Raw genomic sequence first — 14,481 nt, 5'->3', positions numbered from 1 at the left:
CAATCTTCAGCCTTTCAAAATACAGGCTAGAGTTTGGGCTACAGAAGCAGTCACTAGCCATAAGGGGCACATTTATAAAATGCTGGCATAAGATCAGAGGGGCAGAGCAAGATACATTGAACTGGCAACTTTGGGCTAACTTTCACTAAGAAGAAACTCACTGGCGGGATTGTCTCTCAGAGACTCCTCAAGTCAACTTGGCATGAACAACCTATGGGAGACATCTGCGTCCACACCAGCTTCAAGAAAGCAGTCACCAAGGCCATCAAAACACTGTCATTAGCAAAAGATATGGGTGCGCTTGCGAAGAGAGCACATGGTTGGCACATACTAGTCAACTATGTAGCAGCCTAACCACAAAAGTACTTGAGCAAAGATTTCAACATAAATCTAAAAGAGAAACTTTTAAAATACAGGATGGGTATAAAGCCGAACTTACCACACCTTCCACCATGGAAGAGGAAATCCGGAGACCGCATCTTTCGACTTTGTAGCCACGGAATGGAAGACCTCGTGCACATAATTTGCAACTGCAAAAGTCTGTTAAAAGAACGACGTCTACTCTTGCGCCCTTTTTTAAAATTGATACAGGAATCATTCCTGCAGAAAGGCAGTGCTGATTTGCTTCAAATCATTCAATGTGCAATTGACCTGCCGATTTGCAAAATTCCAACATCACAGAAAAAAGACGGCAGTTAGAACCATTCTAGCTCTGCACATCGCATGACTCCCACAAGCATCATAATACAACCAACACACAACAAAGGACTGAACAGCAAACTCATAGTCAAATAGTTAGGACGTTAGCTGAAAGACCACCTGAAGGGGACACTCGGTACCACGAACCTTACAAATGTATTCCGAGCAAGGGCATTTTATACAAGATCTCATTTATACGCAAATCTATGCAAGATTTGTCTGGAAGGTGTGGTCAGTCAGTTCGGGAGATGTGTGGGGTTCTTGGCGTTTATCGTTAATTTATTTGGGTAAGGCAGTGCTTAATTTGAGCTGGTGGTTTCTGGTGCTCTGCACCGGTACTTAATCATAAACACCGGCGTGTTTCATAAGCACTAGTTAAGGACACATTCATTTACAGGGAGATAAGTGACTTGCCCAGAATAACAGGATGTTGAGTCGATGACGAGACTCGAAGCTGGTTCCTCAGCTACAAAGTAGGCAGCTCTGACCATTACGTCACATCCTCTCCCAACTTTCAAGGTTAGCTGTTGGTTCTGTTTCAGCTGGCGCTAACAGGAAAAATGGGCTGGTGCAAGCTGCCTCCTGATGAGAGCTCCGGCACCTCTTTTTTCACAAATGAACCATGACTCCAATAGAGCTCCCCTGAATTTTATTGGGATGTCAAATGGTGCACTAAAATCAAGCAAGGGCTGCATAAACAACCCCCACTGTACATTACAGCACACATGCAAAGTTAGAACAAAAACATTTCTCAAAAGTTTATCCTGCCTGGGGGGAGGCGTAGATTTTGGCACAAAGTCCTGTCTACATTTTTAGTAAATAGAGCGTTGCCTCAAAACCCATGAGTGGTTGCATTGGATCGCCCATGTACCCCCTCTGGACAGACCCTGGATTCAAAGTAGCACAAAACACTATCTTGCAATACTTTGGATTCGTTTTCAAAGCAAGTTAGGAATAGTGATGGAAAGTAAAGTCCTGTTCAACACTTTGCACCAGTTTGCATCACTTTGTGTGACTCTGCACCAGAACAAAGCCTCGGTAAGTCCTTGGGATGAGAAATCAGGTGCAAACTCTGTTTGCACCCGATTTACGATTTTATACAGCGTTCTGATTATGGGCTTTGATCGACCTTTGTATCATAATGTGTGCAAATTTAATAGACCCCGTTTCCTCGCCTGTCAGGCGGAAAGAGTTCAGGTCAGGCCAGCGGGGGGGGGGGGGGGGGGGGGATGTTGGGCAACAGAAAGGAAACCGCAGAAAGCAGATCGCGTCAGAGAAGAATCCCCCCCCCCCCCCCCCCCTTCACCCCGCTTTGTTAAAAACATGTTTCCTAGCGTGGTGGCCTGCCATATGCTATGTTTAGGATGTAAAATTCCTCGTTGTTACATTTAAGTGATCACGCGCCATTTGGAGTCCATTACCGCCTTCCTGTTAGAAGCCCTGCTCATCCATCATGTTCTAATTATCTGTCCATTACATGCCATTTACAGTACAGGGCTTTCTGAGCAGCAGCGTGTACATTAAATTATATTTAAAAGAAATGGAGCGGGGTCCCCTCGGCAGCCCACTTTGTAAAGACAAATGAGGCCTGCTTCAGCTGGCACCCCCCCCCCCCCCCCCTCCCCCCTGCTCAGGAGGAAGCAGAGCCCTCGAGCTGGGGCAGATCACAGCTGCATGCTGCTCAGGGACGCTCTTTTACGTAGGGTGGCAGAGGGTTCTTAACGCATGACGTCACAGGAATCAGGCCCTTCTGACAGGTGGAAAGTTCCAATGGGTGCCTTCAAGCAGACCGGCCTCACAGTAGTACAATTCTGTCAAAGCATGGACATATGAAATGTTACTATAGCTGAAACAACTTAAGTACAGGTCTCCCTGACTCTGCCTCCGTCTCTCCATTGCCTGGGGTTGATTTTGCATATGAGTTCTATTGCTGCCTTTAAGAACATTTCAGTTTATTTTCACCTCTTAGAAGGGTCGGATTGAGATGAAAAATTGGCCAGGGCACCCAAAAAAAAGTGTCCCACAATTGCAATTTGCAACCATTTCTGCCGAAAAGGGTGATTTCTTCTTATTCGTATCTAGTCAGATTTTTTTTTAAATTGCAAAGTTATTTGAAACTTTGGTGATACTTGTTTTTGTATTCTCTCATTCCATTGCACAGTATTTGATTGAAACTCCTAATCAGAGAAAACTGGCAACAGTCACCTGAGGATTGTCCATTTGGTCGTTGTGACCTGCTGTGGGAGACAAAAGCAGGCCTGGGCTGGCCATAGCGGGCACCGGGCAATCCCCCGGTGCGCCACGTGGGTGGGGACGGTTTTGCGCCCCTGGGGGCCGTTTTTGTTCCAGGGCCGCTTTTGCAGCAATCGGCCCTGTACCAAAATCGGCCGAATACCAGCCCCGGCAAAGAGCTCAGCGGCACCTCCAACCCCTCCCCCCGAGTGGGGAGGGAGGGGCCGGCCGAGCACTTTGCCAGGGACGGTTGTGGTTTCCAGTCCGGCTCTGGACATAAGCCTTCTCCCCACACTGATGACTTGTTAATTGCACCGCTCAAAAGACACACCTCTCAAAGGCTCATTGACGCCTCCTGGGGCCCGGGATGGAAGGAGGTGCACTACATAGTGCGCTGCTCCCAAAGGCTCACTGACACCTTCTGGGGTCCCGGCATGGAAGGAAGTGCACCACATGATGCGCGTCCTCCTGACGCCCTATTGACATTCTGCAAAGAACAATTTAGCCTAATATGTGGCCTGCTCAGATTACCTCTCACCTGAAGCTTCAGCTCTATGGGAAAAATGAGCCCAGGTATATGGAGTTCCTTGATCCTCAGAATAAAAAATTTGGTCCACAGGCTGGCCTCTGCCACAGGCCGATTGCCCGCCCTGCCAATCCGACCCTGCCTCTTAGTTTATTTTAGCCGCATAGGAGATGCTTGCACCTTTCCTGTCCATTTGCCCTTGCGCTTCCCGTCACCCAGCACCCCGCCCCTCTTCCAGGACCTACTTAATGGAGGTTGCAGGGCTGTGGAAATGAGCCTTTTTAGTGGCCCACTGGTGCTGGGGTTCACCCTTCTCTGTCCACGGGTCCTTAGACTAACAAAGTAGAGATTGGCACTGAAGCTGGAATTAAAAAATAAGTTTATTAGTCACTCATGAGTGGGACTGCATCAATACAACTCCCTCGGGCACGGTAGGAGGCAGTACATGGAATACAGAAACCATGGGTCTTACATATTGGGTTTGTTGCTGAGTAAGCATGGAGACTCAAATAGAAGGTACAGGCATACGTAGAAATAGCTATTGACTAACATGGTCAGACAAATATCACTTAGTCAGCAAAGTGGGAGGGGAGACAGAACTGCCTACATCAGTTGAAATAGCCTGACAGTTGCATTCTAAAACAGTTGCATTCTAGCAGCCACAGGCCTTTCTGAGCTCATACATTGCTCTAGCTTAGGATAGGAGGAGTTAACTAAAGCTGTTGACTCAAGCAGAATAGAAAGGCAAGCAACAGTGAAGACGGCAGAATCCCAAGGCTAAGAAAAATGGATGCCCCTACCAAAATGGCCTCAGCTCATGCTAACGCCAATTTCTGTTGATTCTCACAGTGCGAACCCATTAAGCAGGCATGCCCAGCTTTACTGTAGCAGGTCTCCCTAACTCTGCCTACGTCTCTCCATTGCGTGGGGTTGATTTTGCGACTTTAGTTCTATCGCCGCCATTAAGTGCATTTCAGGTTATTTTTGCCTCTTTGTTTATTTTTGCTAGTTAGGAGCCGCTTGCTACTGTCTTGCCCGTTTGCCCTCCCGCTTCCCGATACCCAGTGCCACCCCCCAGGACCTACTTAATCGAGACCCAGTGAGACCCCATTAAGCAGGTCCCCTACCAGCTTCCCCGTAGCAGGTCTCCCCGACTTTGCCTATGTTTCTCCGTTACCTAGGTTGATTTTGCTGCCTTAGTTCTATTGCTGCCTTTAAATGCATTTCAGTTTATTTTTGTCACTTTGTTTATTTTTGCCTCTTGGGAGCCGCTCACTCCTTTCCTTCCCGTTCTCCATCCCGCTTGCCACAAACCTAGGGTCCCACCCCCTCCAAGGACCTTTTTAATGGAGGCCGCAACATGGCCACATAAAGCAGGACCTCGACCAGCTTCCCCGCAGCAGGTCTCCCTGACTCAGCCTACATCACTCTGTTGACTTGGGTGGATTTAGTTCTATCGCTGCCTTTAAGTACATTTCAGTTTATTTTTACGACTTAGGAGCCGTTCACTCCTTTCCCACTCTTTCACCCTTCCGCTTCTCGTGACCCAGCAACCTGCCCCCTGCCCAGGACCTACTTAATGGAGGAGGCACTGTGACCGTGCCGCCAGCACACAGAAAGCATGCCAAAGTCTTCTCTGACTGCGTCCGTCTCTGACTAGACTGCGCTCAGTACCATGAACCCTGGCCATCCGGTCACCCACAGATACTCCTCCACAGAACTCAGAGCCCTGGACCCTGGATGCTACAACAACTGCTGCCTCGCATCTCTTTGATCAACAGCAGCACCATTAGCCTGCCACCGCTGTCTCTTCACCTGCAACTCAGGACCTCCCACCCTCAAGGAAACCAGCGCCTCTCCCCTTCGCCGACAGCGACCGCCCTGGAACCACTCCGATGCCTTCTGCTCAATGCCTGATCTCTCTTCATGACAGAGACCTGGCTCAACCCCTCCTCCGCCCCGACACCACAACCGCAATGCCCAATGGCTACAAGATGACACACCATCATCCACAAAGAAATCACCTGCTGCACCACCACTTAAGAAGACATCACACATATCATAGGACACCTCAACTTCTATCTCCACACCAATGACAAAACCACCATCATAGGCACCCTCACCTACAGACTTCCAGGACCACGCACCGGCTTCTGCGATGCCATCACCGACTTCATCACCCCACTAGCCATCCAGGCTTTACATCTTCCTTGGAGATCTCAACTACCACTTGGACGACCCCACAGACACTAACTCTGCTAACCTCCTGGAACGCATGGGCAACATCGGCTTCACCCATCTGGTCTCTGACCCCACATACAGAGCAGTACACGTACTAAACTCAATTTTCACGGCCAGTCAAATACAGCCATGACACAGAATTCAGCTGGACCTACCACTCCATCGTCCACTTCACCATTGCAGGATCACCACACACTACCACTAGCCCCCCAATGGCTCCATCCACAGCTTGAACAAGGTGACACAAACCCAATGGATGTACACCCTCAACACCACCCAGCCCAACCCGCAACGAACCTGGAACGAGCAGTTCAGAACTTCACCACCTGGATAACCAATGCCATCGACCGAGTAGCTCCCATCAAAGAAGCCAAGATTCGCAGATCCACCAAACAAGCCAGCTGGTACATGCCAAATCTCAGGACAATGAGACGCAGCTGCAATCAAATGGAGAGAAGATGGCGTACCATCCAAACCACCTTTAACTCAGCCCTCAACAAATACTTCCAACGACTCAAAGACGCGAAAAAATATGCCTTGGAAAACCACATTGTAGCAAACGCCAACCACACCATGGAGCTCTTCAGCATTGTCAGAGAGTAGTTCTCCTGCACTACGGCCATAGAGAACACAATTCCTCAGGCGTTCTTGATGTGTGGTTTTGAGCTGGGAGGTTATGAGGTATGAAGGAGTTAAAGACAACTGTATTTACATCTCAAAAAACTAACTCCTATTCCTTGCCTCCTCTTGCATGTGAGCCACGTAATACATTTTCTAAAAGTAATATTCTGCTTCACAGAGGAGAACTACTATGATAGCTAGTTAACATATGTGCAAGAGAGCTAAGTGAGTTATATGCTCACTGATGAGGTCTGTGTATAACTTTCAGGTCATGGTTGTGGATGCAGACAGCGCCCACTCAACCGTTCATCTCTGGTCACTAAATCAAGGGTCTGTGGAACTAATAATACCCGTTAGTTACAGTTGTATGAAATAGAAATAAAGAGTAGTAGCTGGCACTGTCTGAAAACACAATATTGTGTTATTTTTACCCGCTTAACCGTGGCACGAATTCCGGCACGAATTCCGCCATGGTGCGGTGGTTTAAAAGAGTAGGCAGGGCCGCGTCGGCCAAAGGACGTGCGCAGCACTACCGAGGTAGTGCTCGCGACGGCCTTTGGCTGACGAGCGCAGCGAAGGGGTTACAAAGAGAACAATTATAATCATTATTATTATTATTAGTAGGAGTAGTGATGCTATTAGTGTTGGTACTATTGGTAGAAGCAGTAGTAGTAGCAGCAACAAGAGAGTGAATATATTATTATTATTATTAGTAGGAGTTATACTAATATATCTTTTGGTATTATTAGTATTACTACTGCTATTACAACTACCGCTAATAATATTATTGTAACTACTAATAAAACTAGAGAATCGTAAGTTCTTTCTAATCTAAATCTTAGCACAGCAAGTACCTTGCCAAATACTCTTGTGGCTGGTAGAGGGGGTCTTGTGCCTTATTCACAAGGGCATTGGAAGTCTTTGGCGGGAGGCAGAGTTTAGGATATGTCCGCCACTTCCCAAGGATTAACCCGTTTACCGCAACAGACATTCCACCGCGGTGTGGGCGTTCTACGTAGTGGGCGGGGCTGCGTCGGCTAACGGCTGTGCGCAGCAACCAGGAGGTAGTGCCCGGATGACGCGAGCACCGAACGGGTTACAGGTAATTTATTGGCCATGTTCAAAACTGAGCTAGAGGGAACGAGAAAGTAGATAAGCACCAGAGAGCATGTGAGAGGGAAAGAGAGAGGAATAAGGAAAGAAAAGCATGGAAGAAGAATAACGGTGAACATTAAGACACCAATAAATATCGGCAGAAGAGAAAGAGAAATAAAGCAGAAAGTGATGTGATATAGAATCTTTGAAATCTTGGGAAACAAGCAGTGGCAAAGCCGATAGGGCTGGCTTATGAATGAAAGTGACTTTTGTGTTACTGTTGGGTTTAGACAGTTGATAATTCCTCATACATGCACACTGTCACTCATCGCTGAACTCATTCATTCATTAATTCAACCCTCCACTGACTCATTATTGCATTCACCCTCTGTTACAACTGTAATAGAAAACTACACAACAAGATAGGCAAGATAAATTAAAAGAATACAAGTAGAAAAATGAAAACATGCTGCTTTCTAAACACAGCAGGCATATGCTTGCAATAACAAAACTAAATATACAAAACAGGTGTCCATCTTGCAACGGTATTGTACATTGCCTATAATTTTTTAAAGGTCTAGCATGGCCACCACTTTTAAAACCAATGTGTTGGCCATCATGGAATGCTAAAACAATGATAGACTATAGGCAACAGCATTCCATAACGGTCCCTAGTTTAAAGGAACTGGTCACGTGGAATATGGTGCGCTGCCGATGAAATACGCAGCAAGCAAAAAGCGACCCGTTATCACTGCCTAGCGGGCTGCAGTATCCTCCTAAGAAATATTTAAATAAAAAGAGGAGAAGAAAAGAAAAGGTAAATATAAAAGGAATTAACTAAAAGATAAACACCTGGCCAGTCAGTCTTGACACTGAAATGCATCCATCTTCTGGTAGATGTACATGATGTACATGAGTGATCAGAAAGTACAGTCATTCACAGGGCAAGACAGCCAATAACTGATGTTGACTAAACCATTGTGTAATGACACTCGGACAGACCACAGACAGAAGAAGGCTGACTCTAAGGACCTCTATATCTCTATATGTGAAGATATTTACATATATGGATTTTTGTATTCAGTGTTTTATTTTTTCATTACAAGATATTGGTAGACGGCTAAGCCAGGCAGGTTTCGGAGACATTTCAACAAGAAATATTACAGGCGAAATCTTCAACCCCTAGGGTTGTCAGCGGGGTTGTCAGCGGGGGCAAACAACACCAAAATCTTTCTTCTTCCAAGATAATCTGTGAGATTTTATTTGACAAAATAGCCATCCATAGACTTTAGTACAAGTTATAACATTCCACCCTGAAATCCCTATATGAGAGACTTACTACTTTTATAAAAACTTTTCATTCCAAACAATCAAGTCTAAAATCTTTATTGTTGGCTTGTAATCAAAACCAACTCACACCTACTAAGTGTTCCCATAAATGAACCATCGGGTATACAATAGTAAAATTACAAATATGTAAAAAATCACAGTTGTCAAAACACCATAAAATCAAAATTCTGTATAATCCAAATGTATTACTAAAGTACAGATCTTCTATATCCATGGTTTATTTGGGTGGGTCACTTAAAGGCTTGCCTAATAGAGCAATATGTGAGATTCTGTATTAAAAGAAAAACACTAGGCAAAGATGCAATTTAAATGAAGCCAGTGTGATTCACATACCTTCAGGAATTTTGAGTTACATTTGTTATGTTTAATTCACAAAATTAAGCCATTGAGCCACAACCCATAATTATGGCACCATTCGGAGCAAAATTATAGTGCAGGAGCTAAAACTGCGTCCTTGCATCTAAAATGGCATCTCACACTTAAATATAGTGCTAAATTAAAATTGTGTATTTTGCCTAGGTTTACCCAATTTTACATAATTATCCGAAAGCAAAGTATGTGAATTTTGCACACCCCTACAAAATACCTGCTTACAGGCTTTTACACAGTTTAATAACAATCAATCCTTAGATTTGTATTGGCTTTAACATATTCTTTTCGCAATCAGTGAGCCAGGCCTACTTGCTTTGTCATAACTTTTCATTATAAACTGGCCTGACAGTATAATCAGCAAATACCTACTGAAGTGCACATGAACTGGCAACCATCATGCATACAGTTACAAAATTACAAAAATGTACAAAACTGCAGTTAACAAAACAATATACAACCCCGCTCAATATGACCTAGCAAAAACAATCACACTGAAAATCTTCTACTCCTAGGGTTTGTCAGAGTGGGTGATCAATACCAAAATACTTGCCTACTATGTTAATCTGTGAGATTGCACGTAAACAAATACCTGTGTACAGCCTGTAACATATTATGATAGCAACCCAATCTTAGAGGCTTATTGGCTTTAACAGATGTGCTTCACAGACAAAACCAGGCTTTGTCACAAATTTTCATATTAAACAGACCAGATCTATGGCATATGGCATAACCTTTCCCTGCACATCAATCCGATTTATAAGTGTTATCATTGGCTTGTCACAATAACCAATTCAGATCTACTGTACTGAACGTAAGCTTTTGCACAATTTAACCAGCTGGCATACAGTCATAACATCATAAACGTGCACACAGTTGCAGCTGACAAAGCAAAATATTATATCTCCTATTGCAAATCTACTATACCCACCATTTGTCAGAGGGGGTAACCAACACCAAAAGCCTTGCCTACGATAATCTGTGAAATTGCATGGATCAAAATACCTATCTGTAGGCTTTAATACAGAAAAATAACAGCCCACGGTTAAATGCCAATTGACGTTAACAAATGCTTTTCACAATAAATATATCAGGCGTACTGCCTTATTCATAACATTTCTTAATAAACAGATCAGGTCTATAGGCATGATCATTGGCTTTCCACCATAACAAACTCAGTCCTGTTGTATTTAGTATCAGGTTTAGGTGTGCCACAAGCTAAAAAGTAAAATATCAACATTCTTTTTTATGGCAACTTCATCCCAATTAAATCCTCTGCTCAGGGAAACCAATGCATATGTGAAGCCTAAGCCCTTCTCTCAATGGTACTCTGAAAGCTCTTTTTTGTTGATCACATAAGGTCAGACGACAACTGCTCTGTCAAGGCAGACCTAAAAATGCATGCAGATTGCTGTAGCTCTGGGCATCCCATACAGCTCTCAAACACACAACTACACTCTGAAGTCTAAAGATAATGATGGGAAGGGAAGGGGATCTGTGCTGCTTTCAGAGAAAACAAACTTTGTAAATTATCTACTTATCTCAGATACTTAAGAATGCCATAGTGCCTCTGATAGTTCTCTAGCTCCTTCCCATTGTAAGTGGGATACTTTATGCTTGTTCATGAGCCTTCTCTAGGGAGCCATACTGCTGCTGGCTCATACGACTGGAAAAATAAACAAAATAAGCACAGCTTTGTGGCGGAGGCATGCAACTTCTGCCCTATCAAAATGTGTACTCCTGACCACCAATTTGAGGGTGGAGCCAAAGCCTCTCTCTGTAATACTCGAGCCGTAAAGACAGTCAAAAAAATGAAACAATAGGGCAGAGGCAAAGGTAAAAAAGCATTCATAGAAACAAAAAGATTATGTGGATTTCAAATGAACTTAATATTTATGCAGCAAACAAAATGGTGGAGGCTACGGATGTTGTCTTGCATTGTGAAAAAAGATGAGAAATAATCAGGAAATGCAAACACTATCAGGAAGCAAAATAGAAATAGCTGAAGACCCACAGATGAAGGCATAATATGCAACTACAGGAGAGAAGAGAATGCAAAATTATGACTATTTTTCTCACTTGAGTAACAAGGGCAGCTTGTCCCAGACACTTAAAAACAGAGAAGCCATTTGACAGTTCATTCTACACAAGGATCTATGAGGCTTGCTGAGGGAAGGGGAAGACTTACCGTGAACTTCTGGTAGAGCTCGTAGGTGAGCAGAGGGTTCGGTAGCTCCCGGAAGTAAAGCTTGCAGAGGGATCCCACGCAGTGGATGTCCTGAAGGTAGACCTCCTTCGTCAGGTCGGGACACTGGTCGGAACCAAACTCCTGCCTGAAACGACACAAATGTCCATCTCTTAAATTTGTAATCAACCTTAAGTTGCTCCCAGCCTGTTTGACAATCCCTCTACTTTGGCATGTCTTCCACTTTTTTTAGTTGAAATCTGGATTTTTTTATCTCTGCTCCAGACTAATGTCAACCAAACAGATAACAGCCACAAGTTACAGCCATTTTATGCTATTGCCCTCTCTGGACTGGTCCATTTGTGTAAATTTGTCCTGATCCTGTCACAGCCAGGGGCATAGCTTCAGTGGGGTGTTTGGGGTGTTACACCCCCCTAATAAATGGATTTTATAGTAAATAGTTGGGTACAGGTGCTTTCAGTCAGGTATGGTGAGGTGGCTGTCTGATTTCACCTAGGATTTTGGCATGCGCACACTGACAAAAAAATACACACACACACACTTGGTTCAAAGTTCTTAAAACTGTTGGTTATTTCACAACATATTGTTTTTTAAGTAACCCAAAATCCACTCACACCTCCACAATCTTACTGACCAAGCTATGCTACTGGTCACAGCACAGATTTCACAGATCTTTCACTGAGATTTATCAGAATATTAATCTGCAGGGTAAACTATTCCTACTATTTTATCATAGCATTGAGTTTGGGAGCTGAAATGTTGACAGCTGTGCCTCTTTAAGTGTCACACTCGCATAAAATGGAACTTTACTATTTAAATGGATTTCAGATTTGGTATAGACAATTATCACCAAAATTACAAATGTATAGTAATTTTACCTGAAACAGACAGATGCGAGCCACTTTTTTGTGAGATAGGGACATGGAATATTGAATGACTAATTCAACTGTGGTGGCTTAAAGTATATATTTGTAGCTGCGACCTTACACAGCTCTGCACACCTGTTTGCTGGTGAGCCCAGTTTCACTCTCAGCTCTTATTAGCCTTGCTGAAGGCATGTGTCTGGACTAAGCTTCAAACTGGAGACAATGGGCAGGAAAGAGGGGAAGAGCATACCCAGTGCACGTCATGCACATTTATGAACTAACTTCCTAACCCACACTTGATTCTGATCGAGAGTGTGCCTAGCAGACTCACTGACTCCACTGTCCTGTATGACATCTTGTAACAGTGTTAGCAACAGCTGCAAAATCCATTTGAAGAGGACTACGCTGAGAAGGCTGGGTGTAACGAGTTGAGAGTTTAGTCTCAATGCTATCTTTAATCTGATGTATGTGAATTAATGGAAAAATGAAAACTGAGAAATCCCATTGGAGGAAACCGAATCACGGAAAACCAATTTTAAGGAAAGACAATTTCAAGGAATACCAATTAATCGAAAACTCAAGGAAACATTTTAAAGAAAAGATCATTTTAAAGAAAAATTCAAAATTATATTAAACGTGGGTGCAGTTCGGGGCTAGGGAGGGGATTTTGGGCTGAGGGATGGATAATATTTAGAGGTGATCAGGGGATTTTATGGGCTCAAGGATCGGTGGAATTTAGGGGTGGTGAAAGTTTTTATTAGGTCTCATGAATGAGTGGATTTAGATTCTGGTGAGGGCTTTTTAGGTTTCATGATTGGGTGGAGATTAGCGTTGTGAGATGTTAGGGTTTAGGAATGTGTGGAGTATAACTGTGTGGAGGGAATTGTAGCTTCATAAATATTCGGAGTTTAGGGCTGGTGAAGATTTTTAAGGTAAAGTGAGGGGTAGAGATTAGGGGTTCAGGACTGGGTGGACTTTAGTGTGGTGAGGGGTTTTAAGGATTCAGAGATGGGTGGGGTTTAGGAGTAGAAAATGGGTTTTAGGGTTCAAGAACAGGTGGGGTGTATGAATAGTGAGTGTTTTTATGGTTTAGAAATGGAGAGTGGATTGTAGGGGTAAAAAGTCATTTTATGGGTCAGGGATTGATGTAGTTTATGGGTAAGTGATGGGTGTAGTTTAGGTGTAATGAGGTTTTTTTAATGTTTCTGGGATGGACGTAGTTTAGGTGTAGTCAGGGGTTTTTATGTTTCTGGGATGGACGTAGTTTAGGTGTAGTGAGGGTTTTTTATGTTTCCGGGATGGACGTAGTTTAGGTGTAGTGAGGGTTTTTTTTATGTTTCTAGGATGGACGTAGTTTAGGTGTAGTGAGGGGTTTTTAAGAGCTTGGTCGGGGCTCCTGTGTAGAGGGCATTTCCGTAGTCGAGTCTGCTGCTGACGAGGGCCTGGGTGACTGTCTTTCTGGTATCTGTCGGGATCCATCTGTAGATCTTGCGGAGCATGCGGAGGGTGTTGAAGCAGGAGGAGGAGACGGAGTTGAGTTGCTTGGTCATTGAGAGCGTTGAGTCGAGGATGATTCCCAGGTTGCGTGCATGGCCGGTGGGGGTCGGGGCTGCCCCCAGTGCCGTTGGCCACCAGGAGTCATTCCAGGCTGACGGGTTGGAGCCGAGGATGAGGACCTCCTTTCTTGTCCGAGTTCAGCTTCAGACGGCTGATCTTCATCCAGTCGGCGACGGCCTTCATTCCTTCATGGAGGTTGACTTTGGCGGTGAAGGGGTCCTTGGTGAGGGAGAGGATCAGTTGAGTGTCGACGGCGTAGGAGATTATGTTGAGGTTGAGGTCTTTCACTTTACTTGAATGCGTTGTGGATATTTAAATGATGTATTTCATAACTGTGCTGAGGTTTGATGTTCTGTTACATGTAACACCTAACATATTTATTTTCTTTGCAGTTTTCCTTGCTGCTTTGGCTTTGCCACCAAAGGTGAGGCTGAGGAACTACCTGGGAATTCTATTTACCTCTGTGGACTGGGGTCAATCAATCAGGTACTTGTAGTGCGGCTACTCTCCCGTGAGGGGCTCAAAGCGCTGTGAGTGGGAAATGGCCAAACAAGCCCGTTTCTCCACACTTACCAACTACAAAGATCGCTGTCTCAGTATCCCAAGAGCAGCCGCGGTGTCCTGAGGATCAACAACTTGTGGTTGGTGATTGTATCATTGGGGGTGTGCTTGCATGTCAGAATAAAATTGGTAGAAATATTGTCAGACACAAATACTGT

At 44.4% G+C, this 14,481-nt stretch overlaps 1 protein-coding gene across 1 annotated transcript in view; it reads right to left on the bottom strand.

Moving 5' to 3' along the window:
- Positions 1-14,481, bottom strand: part of ARHGAP31 (Rho GTPase activating protein 31) — a 529,796-nt gene that overhangs the window by 296,041 nt on the left and 219,274 nt on the right. The window contains exon 3 of the mRNA XM_078656718.1: positions 11,322-11,466. Within this exon, the coding sequence (XP_078512844.1) occupies positions 11,322-11,466 (145 nt within the window). The remainder of the gene's footprint in view (positions 1-11,321; positions 11,467-14,481) is intronic.

The sequence above is a fragment of the Lissotriton helveticus genome, chromosome 8 (genome assembly GCF_964261635.1).
Source record: "Lissotriton helveticus chromosome 8, aLisHel1.1, whole genome shotgun sequence".
Classification (NCBI taxonomy): Eukaryota; Metazoa; Chordata; class Amphibia; order Caudata; family Salamandridae; genus Lissotriton; species Lissotriton helveticus.
Note: the sequence above shows the minus strand (reverse complement) of the source record. Positions and strands in the feature narration are given on the sequence as shown.